Source organism: Semicossyphus pulcher, unplaced genomic scaffold (genome assembly GCF_022749685.1).
Source record: "Semicossyphus pulcher isolate SPU_LCO1_2020_fin unplaced genomic scaffold, fSemPul1.0.p SCAF_17, whole genome shotgun sequence".
Classification (NCBI taxonomy): Eukaryota; Metazoa; Chordata; class Actinopteri; order Labriformes; family Labridae; genus Semicossyphus; species Semicossyphus pulcher.
The window spans coordinates 20,310,239-20,329,878 of NW_027211681.1; the positions used below are offsets into that span (position 1 = coordinate 20,310,239).

General features: G+C 42.1%; 1 protein-coding gene across 1 annotated transcript in view; it reads left to right on the forward strand.

Moving 5' to 3' along the window:
* Positions 1-19,640, forward strand: part of LOC138594801 (caskin-1) — a 45,769-nt gene that overhangs the window by 22,265 nt on the left and 3,864 nt on the right. Inside the window, exons 6-21 of the mRNA XM_069666032.1 lie at positions 104-225; positions 539-647; positions 2,129-2,237; positions 2,347-2,441; positions 4,030-4,144; positions 4,669-4,962; positions 7,142-7,240; positions 7,337-7,521; positions 9,245-9,326; positions 10,676-10,743; positions 12,134-12,241; positions 12,761-12,862; positions 13,019-13,157; positions 13,484-14,289; positions 14,368-15,025; positions 17,281-17,872. Coding sequence (XP_069522133.1) covers positions 104-225; positions 539-647; positions 2,129-2,237; positions 2,347-2,441; positions 4,030-4,144; positions 4,669-4,962; positions 7,142-7,240; positions 7,337-7,521; positions 9,245-9,326; positions 10,676-10,743; positions 12,134-12,241; positions 12,761-12,862; positions 13,019-13,157; positions 13,484-14,289; positions 14,368-15,025; positions 17,281-17,872 — 3,683 coding nt within the window. The remainder of the gene's footprint in view (positions 1-103; positions 226-538; positions 648-2,128; positions 2,238-2,346; positions 2,442-4,029; positions 4,145-4,668; positions 4,963-7,141; positions 7,241-7,336; positions 7,522-9,244; positions 9,327-10,675; positions 10,744-12,133; positions 12,242-12,760; positions 12,863-13,018; positions 13,158-13,483; positions 14,290-14,367; positions 15,026-17,280; positions 17,873-19,640) is intronic.

The window sequence follows — 19,640 nt, forward strand, 5'->3', positions numbered from 1 at the left end:
ATACATGAGATGTAGTCATTGGGTTTAGACTTAATTCAGGCAGGGGGATTGTTAAAAGAAATAACATATTTTAAATGAACGTGCTTGTTGGTTTGTTTTTCAGGTGGTCCAGCTCCTGCTCAGCAGTAACATGTGCGCAGCCATGCTGGAACCCAAACCGTCCGACCCCAACGGAGTGTCGCCGCTGCATCTCGCTGCCAAGAACGGACACATCGATGTCATACGGTCTGAAAAACGTGTCCTTTTCACTCTGCATCTTTCACTCTGCGTCTGTCCTCAGACCTGTCCTTTCTACCTGTCAGTCAGTCCATCTAATCGAACCTGGATTAGGATTATGCTCTTAAAATCTGTAAGGATCTAAAGCACATACAGGCCAAGCCAAGTGCTTTATAACTTTGCTACAGACAGATTTAAACCGACCTGCGTGTTTTAAAAAAAAAAGATTTTCATTCAAATGTACTTATTTTTTCAGTTGCATTATTTTATAAAAGTACTTAATGCAAATAAAGCATAATATTATGTGTTTTTGGTGCTGCAGGTTGCTCATTCAGGCTGGCATTGATATCAACAGACAGTCCGAGTCTGGCACGGCGCTACATCAGGCGGCCCTCTGTGGGAAGACAGAGGTAGTTCGCCTGCTGCTGGATGTAAGACCATCTGCCTGTCTCTCTGTCTGTCTCTCTGTCTAATGTGTTTACAAAAGCAATTGTTGTTAAAGCTGCCTCGCTCTCCTCAGCCGAGCAAGTTTACACCTCAGCACTTGGCTCTCATCCCAGCGATCTGTGTGATGAAGCCTGTGGGATATGTCTGCTTGTTATATAAAACTGTAGCAGACTGGATAGCTGCCTCTCTGTCATGCCATCATCAAACCTGCTCTGTTTTGTTTGTCAACCCCCTTGTCACCTTCAGATGAGCAGGGATTATGCTTTTGAGCAGGTTCTGCTTTTATTGTTCTCTCGTTGAATGTAACTGAGTACATTTACTGCACTAGAAAGCGAATTCAAGGCACTTGTAACTCTATTTTATGCCATTTTATACCGCAACTCTGCTCCATCTCAGAGGCAACTAATAGACTTTTTACTGCTTTAATAACTAGGTACTCTTTTCTAAACTCTTCCTGCCTAGTAAAAAAAACACACATCTCTAAATTTGGTGATTTTAAATTAGAATTTTTCCAAAAAGAATATCTTTTTACTCCTTAAACTATATAAACTATTACAAAAAACTTGGATTAGCTGATAAATGCGTTGGCTTCGCCTTAAAAGTTGACTTTTTTTTAGAGAAACCTGGTTCTCACAGGACAGTAAAACTTTAAACATATGATGATCTTATAGAATATAATGCATTACTTTAGATTAAACCACACAACACTTAAAATAGGCTGAAACAGGCCATTAATGCAGCATAATGAATATTAATATAGTGGCATCCTATATAATAGTAAAACGCTGACAGAGCCCATTTTTCTGCACAGTAAATACTTTTATTTTGGTACTTTAAAGCTCCTGTGAGGAACTTTTGGTTTGTGTTCACGCCAAAAAAGCCGGACAAAGCTGTGCCTCTTATCTCTTTGCTGATTTTGTCCTGTACGTGCTTAAGTGGTGGTTTTTATTTTTAAAAAAAATCTCATCCTGCTTTCTTTAACAGTCATATGTATCACTCACTTTCAATGTTTGCCCTGGAAAATGTAAACAAAGTTAGCGTGCAGTTAACCGCTTCGTCTGACACCTAACCCCCGCCAGCAGTTTCAGGCATTAAAAATAACTATATAGAAATAATCAATCTTGTCGCTGATGGTCTGGTTTGCTTTTGTAGCTCATATAGAGTCATCAGAATTAATTTCAGTCCATTTCATAACCAGCAAAAAACTCCTCACAGGAGCTTTAATCACATTTCCAATAATGATTTGAAGGCAGGACATTAACTAGTAATGGAGTATTTTACCATTGTGGTATTGCTCGATTAACTTTACTAAAGGATCTGAGTTTTTCATACGCAGCAAATGTTTGTAGAAGGAATGTATACAGAGTCAGACTGACACTAAATGCCGGGCTTACTTATTTTATGAACACTATGTGACACAATGTGACGCTGACTTCCATCATTTTTACTCTCCACTTCCCTCCAGAGTGGCATCAGTGCAGGAGTGAGAAACACTCTGAGTCAAACTGCCCTCGACATTGTTAACCAATTCACCACCACGCAGGCCAGCCGAGAGATCAAACAACTTCTAAGAGGTGAGTGCATGAGAGCAAACCAAACACACAACCGTTTATCCCCTGTCAACTTGACACAACTTGACTCCGCTGCTCACTCAGGCTACATGCTCTTGCTCGTGTCTTGTAGATGCTTCAGCTGCAATGCAGGTGCGTGCACTGAAGGATTATTGCAACAACTACGACCTTACCAGCCTCAACATCAAAGCTGGGGACATTATCACGGTAAATAAATCCAGTCATTAGCCTAAAACTCATCACACCTAACCCTGTTCTCAAACTGCCGCATGTCTGTCTACAGCAATTCACCAGTCAATGCAGAAAATATGCACTAAAGTTTAATAATCTTTATTCATTTTTTAACACTGGTACTAGCTTTATAGCTCTGACTTCTAAAGGCTACCAGGAGTCTGTTGAACTAGCTCTTTATAATGTCAAACTTAGCCTAGATATAACGTAGCATTTACTTAATGTAGAAGTTAACACATCACTTAATTAAAATAGATTGTACAACACAAACTAGAGTAGTTCTTACATATTTGTTTTGACAAAGAAAGTTAAAACCAGTAAGCTGACAGCCAAGTTTAACTGCTGCTAACTTTTACTGTCACAGACAAAAATGTTAGCTTGCCAATATCCATTTAGTTTGCAGAGTAAATGAGATATATGAAATATTATTAATGTGTTTGACTCAACACTAATAAAGTTCTGTTTATTAGTGATGTAAAGTGGAATTTTTAAAAAATTGGCTTTCGAAAATATCACAGTATCCCTCAAATTAGCCTAAAAAACTGTGCTTCTGACGTTAGCTACAGTTAGGTTAGCTTAAGCGGGTATATTTCCCACTCATTGTTAAGGAGGAACTATACAACTTTTTTGTTGTTGCCCTGTTCACATTACCACTATCATTTTTGTTGAAATATGATATATTAAAATATTTATTCAACAAAGTACATGTTTTATTAAAAAAGAAATTAAAGCTATTTCTGCTCAAATTAGCCTGTATCTTTCTGCTTGGATTTGAAAGTTGTTTTAACTAAATTATCTCACCTCTTTTAACCCCTAACAAAATAGACAAGTTCTAGGGTCTATTTTTACTATTGACCCATCTACCACTAAACTTTGGTAGCAGCTAATGGCCAGCTATAAGCAATACAAGCAAACTGTAGCCGTAGTTGGGACCTGTCATACATAGCTGCAGCTAACGTTAGCATTAGCCTGATAAACAGTGGTGTGACTTCCTGTTCTGATGACTTTTGACTTGATTGCGCTACAGATGTTTCCTGGCTGCCTATTTAAACATTGCTAAGCTGTTTACTAGCATATTTAAAGTTAGAAAATATTTCATCCTGGATAATGTATCCTTCTGTTAAGAATAAAAGATAAGTTGATCTTTTTAATCTCAGGAGAATCATACATTTTGTTATTGTTGAATATCTTCACAAGTGACTTCACCTGTCTTGCCTGCTCACTTACAGTCCTGTATTGATTATGTAGAATCTATTTATTTATGCTCTTTTAATGCAGGTGGTGCTTTTGATTCATGATTAGCCTACTTTATTGAACATAGTACGTTTTCACTAAAAGGATTTTCATGGAAAAAGATGTGTGTCCTATATTTGATGTCATAAAATTTATTTTTCTCAACATAATGTAAGGTTCGGTGATTTTATAATATTTTAGTGCCATTGTATTGGGGTTTTTTTTGGAAGGGATAATTGTTACAAAAAGTCTTTATATCGTCCAATGGCCAGCTATAAACAAGCTATAATCTTGTATGTTGTTGACTGTACGTCCCTGTGTTGGTTACCAGGTGTTGGAGCAGCACTCTGACGGCCGGTGGAAAGGTTGTATTCACGACAACCGCACAGGAAATGACCGTGTGGGCTACTTCCCCTCCAACATGGTGGAAGTCATCAAGAGGGCAGGTGACCAGCCGCGTCACAGCTGTTTGTGTGTGTTTGCAGGGTTGAAGGATGTGCGTGCTTTCACATGTGTGTGTGAGTGAGTTCAGCAGCTGTTCCGTAGCTATAGCTGATCATTAGTTGTAGCTAGCTGAAGCATCATCGTTCTCTTTAGGTAGTCCATCTGTTTCTCCCGACCTGTCAATCATCTCTATAGATAAAATACTGCCCCCTACTGACCCTCCTCCCTTCCTCTATATCTCTGCCCCCTCTGTCACCCTCCCTAGTTATTACACCCTCTAACCGACCTGCTCTGCTTGCTTGTGATGCTTGTGTTCATATTGTTTGTTTGCTATAGTAAAGTATTTTTTAATTTATAGAGATATTCTCCCTGTGGATGTGTGGATGTTTTCTTTTCTCACATTTTGATTTCAATCGGTTATTGTTTTGCTCATGATTAGATTTGTTTTGTTCAAGTTTACTGATCAGTTGTTGTTGTGTTGTTGTTGTTGTTTTGCACCTCCCTCCTCCTCCTGGCTTGTGTCCAGGCCACTCCCCCTCCCAGCAGTGCCACACCCTCCTCCTCCGCAGGCCCAACCCCTGTCCCATTGCCTCGGCCAACGGACACTCATACCCCCCCTCCAAAGTCCTCCCCCTGCATCTGCCTCCCCCTCCTCCCTCCCATCCCAACACACAGTCACTCCCTCGGTTCTCCTCATTTGGGTACGTTCCTCTTCCCATCTCTCCTCCTTCTCTGTCTTCTCCTCCTCTGTCCACTCCTCCTCCTCCTCCTCCTCCTCCTCCTCCTCTCTCCACTTCTCAGGAGCAGCAGAGTCAGACAGGTACATACTGTAGAATCACTTTGAATCACAGATAAGAATCCTTTCCACGCTGTTTGACAAGAACACATGTAGAACTTTATCTGCTTCTTCCTGCACTTCACTGCAGCTACATCATGTATTATACCTGTGTGTGTATGGGTGTTTAAATGTATATATATATAAAGGATCAATTCACCCTTATGACAGAAAGGTTTAATTCCAGGTGGTGTCTGGTTGTACTGATAGAAAACTGCTGCCGTTTTATTTCAATGGATACTACTTTCTAAGGATAAAAAGATAAACCTTCCAGAGATAAGCCTGTGGATTATCCTAATTGATCGGGGGCCTCATTACAGAAACTTCTAAGTCTTACATGGTATCTTATCACAGTTAAAGATGACATTTGGTGTTACAGAAACGTGTTTTATAACTAGATTTAGGAATAAAACGATGTCGGAATCATCCTTATTGAAGATTTTTTTTAAGTTGAGAATCCTTAGTTAGGATGACGTAGTCACTGCGTTCAATTGAAGATACCTGACACCAGTGGCAGCACCACTGTTGTTAGGTCTGTATGGCAATGACCAAAGAAAATGGTGAACAACATGACACTTTCTATTGAAAGGCAGTTTGATGAAGTTTTAAACTATCCAGAACAAGTGTTAAAGTGCAAATCTCGAAGATCTCTGTTTCGTTCTCTTTGGCGGCACCTATGGCGATAAACGGTAATTGCGGGAACACACTTCACAGATATCCAGACAGTGTTGCATGTGTGACGTCCACGGTTGGCTCCGGTTGTAACTCTTGATTTTCCTCGCTGACGGTCGCTTTCCTTTTAGACTGTTTGCTTCATCTGAGCGTCGAGTTTGTTTCTTTTTCTTTGGGTTTTCACTTATTTCTGAAGTTGTATCTGTAATCATCCATCTTTTCTTTGTTTGTTCAGCCATAGTAGATTACTGTTTACTCGCAACACTTGCAGAGACTGGAAAAGCAGCCGCTTAGCTCCGCCTACCCTCTCTGGCAGACCAACCAGATTGAGATTATGACTTTTATAGGTTTAAATATATGTAGTGAATCTCATGAACCATCTACACATAGAGTTAAGATAGAGCAAGCAGTAAAGACTTTTTTCTGTAATGGGGTCTTTTCTTTCAGTTTTTAAAATGTGATTTTTCCATGTGGCATCTATTCGCCTCTTTACTGGAAAAGCTTTCTTATTATTTGAGTGAACTGACCCTTTAACTTAAATATTGAAATTAAATGGCACATACTTCATCTAATCATATGACATAGGAGAACATAAGAGACATGCTTTATTTTTACATTTTCTATTTTATAAATAATAATTTATTTGTATTTATTATAAAGTCATTCTCTGCGTCTAAATTCCATACTAGCATGCTACTCAGTACGCTAAACGATATATTAGATATTTTTTGTACGTCAAAAAGCTCAGAGTGAAACCAAAAGTAGCTAAAGTGCAAATTATTTTCAGGTAAATATTACATTACGCAAGTTCTGGACACTATACCGGCATAAATATCCCACGATGCAATGCAACAGCAAAAATAACATAACAGACAACGACCAAGGAAGCCCTGGCGTTTCGTTTATATCTCTTCAATTTAAGTAAAGTATAAGTACATTTCATTTCGTTATGTGTAATATATTTTTTAAACTAGTTTATCATTAAGTCTATCACTGTGTGTAGACGCACTTTTATGTATGCTATGGGCTACCTGTATTACTGTACGCGTCTCCAACCAGGAAGTAGGCCCTAAAGAGTGCTAAATGTATGTTATTGATGGTATTGGATTCGGTTTGTAATGCAAAGTATGCAATTTTGGATGCAGTGATTGTGTTTTAAACAGTGTTTCAAAATAATTCAAACTTAGAGGTTGTGCAACCATTATGAGTAATCATTTATTTGTGAATGTGTAGGGAAGTGAGTGAAACTTGTGAGTCTGAATGTTTGATTTTGTTCATTTAAGACACATTTATAAACTATAAAGTATATATACTAAGCAATAAACAGTATATATACTATTATACATTATTATTAAGCACATAAGGGTCTGTAAAGCAGTTGATTAGTTGCTTTATTGTTGCTAATAAGACCTTTCATAAAAAATATACAAAAATAGTGGCAGTAACAAATGCGTGTGTGCGTGTGTTTGTGTGCTCGGTGTGTGTGTGACAGGTTCACGGACTGCAGAGCTGAGTCCTCAAGGCTCTCCCACTCTGGGACAGCAGAGCAGCACCAGCGAGGATATCTGGGTGCTACGCAAACCTCTGGCAGGTAAACTCACGAGTGACTTTTTGGTTTAACAATGTGAAAGTATGTATTTTAGGAAAGCTCTCTCTATAAACTGTAATTGCCATTGTGTGTGTGCAGGAGGCGAGCGTAGTGGCAGTGTGGGCAGCATTGGCAGCGCTCGGTCATCGAGCAGCTTGCAGAGCTCTGGAAACACACATGTTCTGACCACGCCTGCACCCAGTCCACACCCTGCAAACACACCAGGAGTCAACACACACGGCCTTAACGCTCCAGGCCTGCACGCACAAGCTGAAGGAGTCAAGGTAAGAAACTCTTAACACATATCTGTATGCAAGCGTCTTGTTTCTGGTAAACATCAAAACATTTCCAGGAAACAACCAGAAGCTTCTTTACCAGATTAACCACAGTTCTGTTTCCTGTTCAGTTTGTTTTTCTGTTGGAGAGATCAGTGTCACTTTTTTTTTTCAACTGCAGATCAATGCGATGAGGTGGTAGGCTCCTGGCTTTTATCAGTCATACAGAAAAATTAAGCCTATAAATGGCAGGATCTCTTTATTGACATTCTTACAACTTCTTTCATTTGTGTTGTAACATGTATGTTAGATTGTGTAACTATCTATGAAAAGAAACCAACTACCGGTATATCACCAGAAAATAATAGATTATGCAAATGAAAAATGTTGATATGTTTAATATGACTATTTAACAAATGCTGCGAGGAAAAATTACAACAGTGAGTTGTCCTAAACTACAACTTAAATTTAAATTGGCTTAGCATTTACTATACTCAGTGTATAGTTAATTTAACGGTAATTCTTGCGACCTTTTGTGACCTATTTGTATTTAGTATTTGTAGGATTTTGTGGTTTCACTTCGCCTGTTAAATGCTACTTGAAGTAATACATTATTATTACACGGCTGTTTTAGGCATTCCGAGGTCTGCTATTTCACCGTTGCTATGAAGAACAGACCGTTGCTAGGGATGCAGCTCTTATCACACAATCCAGAGGACTAACTGTAATCATATCAATCGGTCAAAAGAAGTCGGTAAATTTGTTGCGGTCTGTTTACAGAGGGAAAAAAGAAAAGAGACAAAACAGCGGAGAGAAAGTTTTAAAGGTTAAACAATGCAAAAACTGAAGGCTACGGTAGAGAGATCTACAAAACCGAAGACGGCACATGAAGTAAAATATTAAACAGCACACAGTTCGGGATACAGCAGTGTTAAAAGACAGTGAACGGAAAAGAATATGTCAACAGACTCTGACAGTGACGAGACAGAAAACCTCAAATCAGGTGCTGCGCTGATTTCTGCGGTCCGGTTCAACTTGTAATGTTTCCATTTAATGTGAGTAAAAACAGCTAGCTTAGCTCATTTTAAGAAGGCTACAGAGCTAATTGTTGCTATGGACGCAGCTCTTACTGTGAGTGTAACGGACTATTTTTAAACGGAACTATAATCATTTCCAAATCGATATTGTGTGTCAAATTATTATATGTCTTAAGCAAATAGCATTGTCATAAGTGGGATCATGTATAGTGAAAGGGTGGTAACACTAACTTGCTGACTAAGGTCAGTGTAAAGGTTTATCTTCAGTGTATTCTATCGTCTGGGCAAAATGTCTAGTGTATTGTCAGAGCTGTCACTTTTCAGGTCTGCACTGTAACACTTTGGCACACTAAATATGTTTGTAATTATATTGCCAGATATAGCAAATCTATTTTAGTTAGTGCCTTTAAAATACTCCATTAGCAATTAGCCAAATTGGACTGTGTTCCCATACTTTGCTGGAGGGACTTCATCTATTTTAAGAGGTATTTATTCTAGGGTGTCTGATGCATCATTACTGGCAAACTGCAGGAAACACAAGAGGAAGAGGGTCACAAACCGGAGTTAGTCTGTTATATGCTCACTTAGTCCACTGAGCTGAGTCACAGGACACCTCTGGGATCTGAATGATTATGCTCGAGTAAATGTGTGTGTGTGTTTAAGCGTATCTGTGTGTGTTTTTTTGTGTGTTTTAGCTCCTGGCCACAGTGCTGTCTCAGTCGGTAAAAGCCAAGGAGCATCTCTTGGAGCAGTCGCAGTCTGTTGAGCAGTCAGCGAGTAAGCACACAAACGCAGCAAGAAAGCAATATCTTCAGCTCCGCTTGAAGTGAAATGTTGTGTCATTTTCAGTTTTTGTTTCACGTCTGTTACGCTTCGGCCTTCTGTTAAGTGATCAAATACAGCAGTGTTTTCAAAGGATGCTACAGTTTGTCCTCAGGAGTGAGTCAGTGTTTCATAAAGACAGTCTGACTGTAGTGAAGAGATAACAATTAAAAAAGATCAAGGCGGTGTTCACCAGTACAGCAAGTGCCTCAGGGGTGTTTATGAATCATATTTTCTTCATTTCACTTTAAGTAAACCTTGCCCTTTAAGACCACCTGTCTGTTCATATCAGACGCAAGCAGCATGTAACACCCACATCCTTCTATAATAGTGACCTAAGTTATTCTTTATTTATTGAAGCTGCTGTTGTAAACACCCAGGGACAGGTCGCTCTTTCCTGGGATTAATCCTCTTCAGTTGTTAGGAATTTGTGTGTTTTATGCTTAACAATAGCCACCCTATATGGAGTTAAACTGCTAAAATCCAAGTGCTTCAGTGGAACAACGAAGAACAAACAAAAATAGAAAAAGTACAATATGATAAAAGTCAACCTTAGTATTAAAAGTGCTTAACATTTAAACCTCCAGTAAATCTGCTGAAAATCCCCAGATGGACTGCTGAGTTTATTTGTCATTTATTAACCATGGCCTACATTGAAAAACATAATATTGGATCAAACCCTCATTACACTGACAAGTTAGTATTCCTGCAGGCAGCTGCACTCTTGTGACCTGTTGAGTATTTCCTTATGTCTCTAAAACATGTTTGATGTATTTATTTAAACATACAAACAGAAATGTATGTGGTGTCTTAGTTATCCCACTTAAACGTGGGCGCTGCGCTCGTATTTGTCGTTGATTTGCCAATCTCACTTTGAAAGAATCATAAATTAGCATATTTAAGCCTCCGCTGGTTGCAGTGTGGGAAGTGAAGTGTTAAAACAGCAACACAAAGCCAGCCAAGCATGAAAGCTGTTATCAGAGCTATTATGAAGAAGGGAAATATACTGTATTTCTCCACTGCTTCTCACACTCAAAGACTGATCACTGGATAACACAATTTCCATGTTCCTTAATTCCTTGATAATTTGATAGAACAGAGTTCCAGTAAGACTTGATTTCTTGAGGGCTACAGGATATTGACACCTCTTTAGATAAGTCCATATATACAGATTTCTGCTAATAGAAATACTACTAAAATGAAAAATAGTTGTAATTAACAAAATAAAAGATGAATAAACACATTTGTTTTTTACTAACAACATAATGTTTTTCCCTTTGTCCCTTTTTCACCTCCACCCAAAGGCTCTTCCAGTTGCACGGTTCATGAACAGCGGTCGTTTGATCGGAAGGCAGAAGAGGATGATGGGAAAGTGAGTTTTTGGATGGCAGATTGGTATTGCTCCTGTTTGCTCTCAAACAGTGCTCTGGTTTGAGAGCAACCACATCAACAAGAGTGGGTTCAGTCGGCCCTGTGCGGTGTCTGCCGGCGTGGTTGTGTTGCACCTGAACAGATGACACCCTGAGGATGGGCATGCGAGTGTGTCACCATGGAGACAGGCAGAGTGACGGACACATCAAGGAGTCAGTCGCTGTCTTCCCTTCTGTCCCTCCACCCCCCCCCCCCCCCCCACTGTCCTCACACCACACTGAGACACGAGGAAGCCACATGCTGCTGCTCGGCTCTAGATCCTGCCAGCAGTGTGTGTGTGTTCTGTGAAGCTGAGGGTTAAACTCTCTGTGTGTGTCCTGGAAGCGAGCAGACGCTGTATTCTAGAATCAAGCATTCACCGGTTGCCAGGCGACAGCAGTGTTCTATAGAGGCAAAGCAGTAGTGTTCCAAGTGTGACCTCGTTATTTAAACGCATCCGGTGCTTTTTGATACATTTTCATTCACAAAATATTGAATCTATGTTGACCTGTTGAACCCGTCGGTCAACCCAAATTACAAACACATTCATTCCTACTTACCCTCAATGGTATCTAACCATACTGGTAGTTTCCTTTGCATGTGTTTAAAGTAGAATCTGATATATCAGTATATCTAAGTATATATACTAAGATATATCATGTAGGCGTATATGTTTTCCAATATGCGCTGATATTAAATCTTTCATACAGATCATATAATGCTGAAAACATTGCTTGGTGTGATAATATAGTTTTTTTCCAGATGAGTTATATTTAAACCATATGAAATTCTGTTTACCTCTGTTGTATCAAGGTGTTGGCAGAAGCCTTAGAACCACTACGTGTAAATCTGCATGGCTTAGTTTCACTTAGTTCTTAATTTGTTCTTTGCTATGTGTCTTGCTATTCATACTGAGCCTTATCAATCATAAGTAGTGTTTTGGAGTAATGTGTATGTTAGAGAAATCCTTCTATAGTTTTATTCCTGAGAACCCTGAAGTGACCTGACTGTAATTTTTAGCAGTTTTGTTTTGGAGCATAAATATAGGCAGTGTGGTTCTTTGAATTTTTGCTGGTGTCGCACACCTCCGAAATATTGTAGGTTATAATACGTGTTCCCAAGTTTCCCAATCCTCACTGCTAAACCCTTTCTAGCTTGTGTTGTACAGCATGGTTACATTTGGGGGTTACAATGGATGTTTCTCTGCTGTTTTCTAGAACAGTGTTCTCTCCCGTGTTCTAGAGCAGGCAGCTATGCCGTGTCCTAGAACAGGTGTGTGTGTTCTGTGCTCTAGAAGAAACCTGCGGACTCTTCTAGAAGCAGGCAGTAGTGTTCTGTGTTCTGTGTTCTAGAAGCAGGCAGTAGTGGCGTGGCTGGGTGAGTTTCAGCTGCAGTTCTACACCACCCACTTCCTCACCGCGGGATATGATCTAGACACCATTAGCCGCATGACCCCTGAGGTAAGGTCATGACCCCTGACCCCCTCACGCCCCGCCCCCCTGTCTGTCAAGGCTCCGCCCAGCTCAGCTCTCAAATCAGCTCCCCTCTGACCTGGATGATGTCATCATGACCCTCCTGTCTCTGTCACCTGACCCCCCGGTGTGAGTCCTGAGCCTCAACCAGTCACTCTTCATGCTCTGTCTGCTTCATGTGCATACCTGTGTTCACACATGGCCGTGTGTGCTCCAGTCTGTGCTGTAAACGCTACGCTGTGTTTGTCCTTGAGTGTGTTTCCTGTGCCAGTGTGTGTATTAGTGTGTGTGTATTGAAGCGGACACAGTGGTATGACGTAAACCGCCTAAAGGCTGGGGACACTCATGAGAGATTATCCACAGCAAAATATTCCTGAAGGCACATCACACGCAGCTCCAGTACAAATGTCAAACGAACGCATAAAATTGCTTACATATAAGAGAGAAAAAACACCTACAGTAGTTGTGGTGAATTCCTGATGTGACTAAGTGTGCTTTGTGTTGAAGGACCTGACGGCAATTGGGGTCATGAAGCCTGGACATCGAAAGAAGTTGACATCAGAGATCAGCAAGCTGCCCTCCACAGACTGGCTGCCGGACCACAAGCCTGTAAGGCTCTCACGTGTACTACACTGCAAAAAGAATATGGGGAGATGCTGAGTTTTGGCAGCTGCACGCACCCAAGCAGATTTTCAGAATCACAATTCAGTCGAATTATACTCAGCATAGCATGTTTGTGTGTCCCTTTGTGTGTGTGTGTTTAAGGCCAACCTAGCAGACTGGCTGTCTCACCTGGGTCTCAGTCAGTACTACCAGGTTCTGGTGCAGAATGGATATGAAAACATTGACTTCATCTCCGACATCAGCCTCGAGGATCTGCAAGAGATTGGCATTACAAAGCTCGGTAAGACACAGTTATCGACCCGAGAAATAAAGTTATATAACAAGAAAGCAAGAACATTCGGAGCCTTTATTTTGTACATCTATTTAACCTGTTTAAGGGTCAGCCCACCTACCTCAGTGGTGTCTTCTTTACATGCGATACAGACCTATCAAACATGTATTGTATCAACATATACATCATCACGATCTCGAGTGTGATATTGCTTAAGTATGGATGTTATTTAAAGAACACTCATCCTACGTGTCTTATTTATGGTCCTTCGACCTCACAATTACTCACATACATATTCCTTTATCCCTCTCCTCCACTTCCCTGCCTCCCCTCAGGCCATCAGAAGAAGCTGATGTTGGGCGTTAAGAGACTTAAGGAGCTACAGAGAGGAGGAGGAGAAAGTAGCTCTGAGCCTCCTCAGAGCCCGTCTACACCTCCCTCCAGCCCTGGTAGCAGCACCGGCTCAGAGCCCCGCAGGGAGGCGAGGAAGCAGAGAGAAGGTGCCCCGAGCCCGCTGGCCAAACCTCGCCCCGGTCTCACACAGTCACAGACCCCGCCCCTCACACCCACACAAACCCCTCCACAAACCCCCCCACACACCCGCACCCAGCAGGCCTCCCCCCGGGCTCGACCGCGTCCCTCCACCCAGATGGCGGGAGCAGATTCGCCAGTGCCGCTGCTCCGCCTGCCCTGTGAGGAGGAGGAGCGACGCAGAACTCACAGTCTGATTGGCTCAGAGTCAGACTCTCGATACGCCACCGTGTGCCGCAGCTCCTCACGTTCCGCCCCCGCTAATGATGTCACAGTTAACCGCAGCCAATCATCTGTCACTCTGCGACCCCGTCGGAAAGGTCGGCCGCCGACTCCACCTAAACGGTCCTGTTCTTCCATTACTGGGGGAGACGGGGAGGCAGAGTCACCGGTGGAGGGGCTTCTGGGGCTGCCGACTTTTCGGGAGCGGCGTGCCAGTGACTGTGGCAGCCTGGGGTCAGCTTTAAGGTCTCAGGAGTCAGGCGGCCTAGAGCGATCAGAGGGGGCTTCTGGGAGTGTCCGCAGCCTTGCTGCCATGCTGGAAACCTCCATTGTGGGTGGAGCCAAAACCCTGCCGAGGAATCTGGGAGGCAGCACCAGCTACCTGCAGGTGGGTGAGGTTTCTTTGAGGATAATACGTTTTGTTTTTATCTGGAAAATGCATGTTTAACAGTCATGTGACCTCCAGGTGAGTCCACCTACACTACGTCGTCAGTCAGGTGCAGGCGGTCTAGGATCTGAGGAAGATGATGTCTTAAGTCGACGCAGGACCATCAGTGGACCAGAAGCCCTCCCTGGTGATCAAAATGACTTGTTACCACAGCAGCCAGCACAGCCACGCCCAGAGCCCCGCCCCCGCTCCACCGTGGTCTCCTCAGCGTCAGAGATCACAGACGGCACAGCGACGCTCCGAAGGAAGCCGCGCCCTCTGGCGACTGACTCTGACGCCCCTGCATCTGTGACTACCACTGTTGTGACAATGACAACCGGCACTGACACCATACGCAGGAGACAACGCATTTCCGAGCACACAGACGGTGTCGTTGAAAACAATAAGCAATTAGACTCTCCCAGCAGTCAGACAGACGGTAGCAGGAAAATCGTGGGTGAGCCGCAGCAGAATGGGGGCGTGGTCCTGAGGAGGAGGCCGGTGTCTGAGGTCTCTGATAGGACGGAGACAAACAGAGAGAGCTGTGAGTGGATGGAGGCCAGGAAGTCTCTGAAACCGCCCGTCTCACCCAAACCAGCCACAGTCACCCTGAAGAAGACACAAGCTGACCCCCCGACCCCGACACGCAGGGTCCCCATACCCGGGCCGGACAACGCTGAGACAGCACAGAGCCCCGGTGAGAGACGCACACACAGACACACAAACAACTCAAGATTTAGTGTTCAGTCATTGAGCTCAGTTATATGTTTTAACACTTTTACTTTTGATGGAAAATGAATGAATCTATGTGTCGCTTTCTTGCCCTCTCGTGTTCTTGTGTTGGAACACAGTTGAGGAATGCGGCTTCAGACCAAAGTCAGAAAATACCAAATTTTCCACATAGAGCATTCCACTTGATTTGATATTTGACATACAGACAGGAAACATTTATAGTTATATTGTGAATATTAACTACTCGGCTGGAGGATGCCCCAGCATACAGGCTTTAATGCAATCATTTTAATGACTTCTCTTGGTTTTAATAGCATCTTTGGGGATAAACTAAAGCTGGAATAATTAGTCCACTGACAGAAGAAGAATCTGAATCTGCAGTAATGTTGTTAAGCGATTATTTGTTAAATCATGTTGATGTTTCAGCTTCTTAATTATGAGGATTTGCTGCTTTTCTTTTCTGTTACACTGGACAGATGGTCAAACGAAAGACAAAAAATATATAAAAATATAATGTCTGCATTGGGAATGGGCATTTTTCATTATTTTATGACATGTAAAAGACAAATGATGTAGCTATCAGTAGAGGCAGTAACACACAGATTAAAGTTCCCCTGAAATCAAAATGGACCTTTATGTTTTTTAGTCAGATATAACTTAGGTTGTCACCTACTTGTATCTGGGCCTTCATTGACAAAAAAGTCATTTTGTAGGTGTTGTTAAAGGGCCAGTTCATCGATTTTAAACCTCAGTCCTATCATGCTATTATGTGGAGCTAATGCCATTTCGCTCTGTGCCTTTGGAGGAAGCTATCAGCTTCTCCAATGGGCCCTGGGAAACCTCCAGGGAGCTTGCTTAACTGCACTTCCTCGATCTAGGACGCCCGCCTCCGATGTCATGTCTCGTTCAAAATCATCAGGTTTGAAATGTAGACTGCAGACCTGAAGATTTTTTAGATGATCCACCGGTATATTCTCGTCGTATTACGGATTCTGTACCGCTCTGAGCCGTTGCCTGCAGCGATCAACGGTAGTATTTAACTCCAGCGTCTCTCGCTTGGCTGTTCCTTTCAGAGGGAGGGGCGCAATGCACGCTGGGTGTTGTAGGAGTGTAGAACGGGCGAAACCACGAGCTGTTTGTACAACTTTCTCCACAGCTATTGCGCCAATTTCAAATATTATTGCTTCTATCGATTACAGAGAACACCAGCTTTGACAGACAGTGGCTTTTTCCAGGGGCGAATTGCTCCTTTAATAATAATTTAGAGCTGTCCTAAATTAACTATTAATGTTTCAGTTATTTAAATTGACTTGCAAAATTGACACCAAAGAATGGAGACCTATTTGTTGATATATATACCGTATACCTCATGTTCACATGTTGCTAACTTTTTATTGTTCTACCAGGAAGTTAAAGCTCTGTGTTCTGTGGGAAAACAGTGGGAGGTTGAAGGTTAAGAAAAGAAAGTGGTGGCACTTCTAAAGAGTTATCGTGGCACAGCTGTAGAGACAGTGAGTCAGTATAGATACTAGGGCACCATCCTGGATGACAAACTGACCTTTGATGCTAACACTGATGCCATCTGTAAAGAGGCAGATCAGAGGCTGTTCTTCATGAGGACGTTGAGGGGTTTTAATGTTGACAGATTGCTTTTAAACTTAACTTTTCTGATGATCCGCCGGTTTGGCAACCTCAGCATTGTTAACAAAAGCAGGCTGGGAAATATTGTTAAACTTTTCCAAAAGATTGTCGGCTTTAACTTTAATTATCTCGGCCACGTTTATCAAGTTCGAGTCATTCAGAAGGCAAAGGCCATCCTGGAAGACCCTCACCACCCTCTTCATGCAGATCAGATCAAACATATCTGAGGTCATTTGATCCATCAGCAGTTGGGTTTTCAAACAAGCTGTAGGCACTGTTATCATTACACTTATGTCTCCTGTTCTCATATGTCTCCTATGATGTGTATTGCTTGTGTGTGTTGCAAACCACATTGCCCCTTGGGGACAATAAAGATTTTCCAATCCAATCCAATCAATAAGAGTATCCACTTGTACTGTCATTAAGGAGAATCCAATGTTGCTACATTGAGGAACATCGAGAACATCAACAAAGAAATATGTTATAATTAAATAATAGACTTGCAGCAAAAATGTTAACTGTGTCTCTGACATGTGAGAGTGATAACTGGCATCTTTCTCCTGTTCTCTCTCTGATCAGAGCCAAAGCGCCTCCCTCCTCCTGTGTCCCCCAAACCCCGAGGGCCTCCAACAGCGCCTAAACCCGGCAAAGCAATAGTAGCTTCAGCTACAAAGAGCCCGAGTCCTGCTGCTACCAGCCCAGCCGCAGCCAGCCCCACCCCGGCCCCCAAACCCTCCGCTCCGTTCTCTGCTGCTCCTCTTCCTGCTCCTGACACCCCCTCTGGTCCCTCCCTCTCTCCGGGTCTCCCTCTTACCTCCCCCTCTCCTGCCCAGAGCCCCTCCACCCCGTCTCCGCACCCCGTCAAACCTCCCCGCTCCTCCATCGCCGGTCTCTCCATCGACCTAATAGGAGGACGGGAGGCAGAGGAGGAAGAGGAAAGGAGGAGAGATGAAGAGGAGAGGAGGAGAGAGAAAGAGCATAAGCGGCAACAGGAGGAAGAGGAGGAGAGGAAGAGAGCAGAGGAAGAAACAGTGAGAGAGGTGGAGGGTCAAGCAGAGGAAGGAGAGCAGAAGGAGGAGGTGCAGCATCGTTTGGAGGAGACCAGTGCCTCCTTGGCGGCAGCTGTTCAGGCTGTGGAACATAAAATCAAAGAGGAGGACGCACAAAACGAGTGAGTATATGTGTGATATTAATCTTCAGTTTGCCAGAACGTAACATTTAAGTCCAACTAAAATACCTCAGGACAGATTTTGGCGACCAAGTTGATAAATGAGCTTTTCTTAACACAATGTAGAGCTGAGAAAGAGGACTTGTTTTAAGCATTGGGTGGAAGTCTTTTTGATGACTGGCAGTTGGAGACCTTCCAAGGCTCGGGTGGATGTGATACTCTACAGTGCTCATTAGATTTTAAAGAGTAAAGGGAATAGTTCAACATGTTGGAAGTATTCATATGAAGGAGCATTGAAAGTAGGGGTGAATCCATTTGAGGCAGAATATCAACAAACTTCCTTCAGAATTGCATATTACACTTTTAAAGTGATCATCTCGAAGGTTTTCATGTAAATACATGTCTGTTAAGTCTCTATCTATCACCAAAGAGGTAACACAATGGTGATTGAGCCTATGGCCCACTGATGGAAGCCTTCGCAGCATATAGTATTATTATTGACTGGATATCTGTTGCGACTTTCATGGAAAAAAATCACAAGCGAAATCTGCCAGAGAGGGTAGACGGAGCTAAGCGACTGCTTTTCCGATCTCTGCAAGCATTGCGAGTAAACAGTAACCTACTATGGCTGAACAAACAAAGAAAAGATGGATGACTATAGATACAACTTCAAAAATAAGTGAAAATCCAAAGAAAAAGAAACAAACTCGACGCTCAGATGAAGGCAAACAGTCTAAAAAGGAAAGCGACCGTCAGCGAGGAAAATCAAGTAACGAGTTACAACAGGAGCCAACCGTGGACGTCACACATGCAACACTTTCTGGATATCTGGGAAGTTACCGTTTATCACCATAGGTACCGCCAAAGACAACGAAACTGAGATCTGAAACTGAGATCACAACTTTAAAGCTAAAGAGTTTTTAGCTGGTTATGAAACAGACTGAAATTAATACTGATGCCTACACGACTACAAAAGCAAACAAGACCATCAGCAACAACATTAATTATGTCTTTATTGTTATTTTTAATGCCTGTAACAACTGCCCGGGGGGTAGGTGTCAGACAGGGCAGTGACTTCGCGCTGCAGAATCAGCCTTTTTCTATATTGTTCACAGCAAAGACTCACAGTGAGTGATACGAATGTTAAAAGAAAGCAGGATGAGATTTTTTGTTAAAAAACATTTCTTACACAGGGGTTGCCAAAAGCAACACAAACCGAAAGTTCCTCAAAGGAGGTTTAAGTACAGAGCTTTTGTGAGGATGCAATTAGCCTAGCTTAGCATAATGACTGTAAGTGAGGGGAAACTGCTAGCCTCATCAAGAGCAATCTGTCCTCATCTTCTCTGAGTCTCTGAATTGCCCTACACATAAAGCATGTATACAATTGTAACATAAAAATAAAGTTTTTATATATTTGATATTTTTAAATATATTTATGTTTACCTTAGTAAAAGTAAAGTCTTTTCAAAATATCTTCACAAAAGATAATGTTGAAGTATGTGACGAAAAAAACTGCTCTAAGCAGAAACATGTGTTAATACCTAAACAGAATTTTTTTTTCTTTGGGCAATTACAGCTGTGACAAAGACAAGAGACCTGAACCGAAACCTGTGCTCACCAACCATACAATTATCATATCTCACTTTCAGAAAGAAAGCAGAAAAAATTGTATAATTTCTAAAGCGTTGAATGGAATTACCAAGGAACATTAAATCACAGTTTGAATCCAGTTCATGCCAAAGGTTTCCACTCTGTAGAACCCTGATAAAAC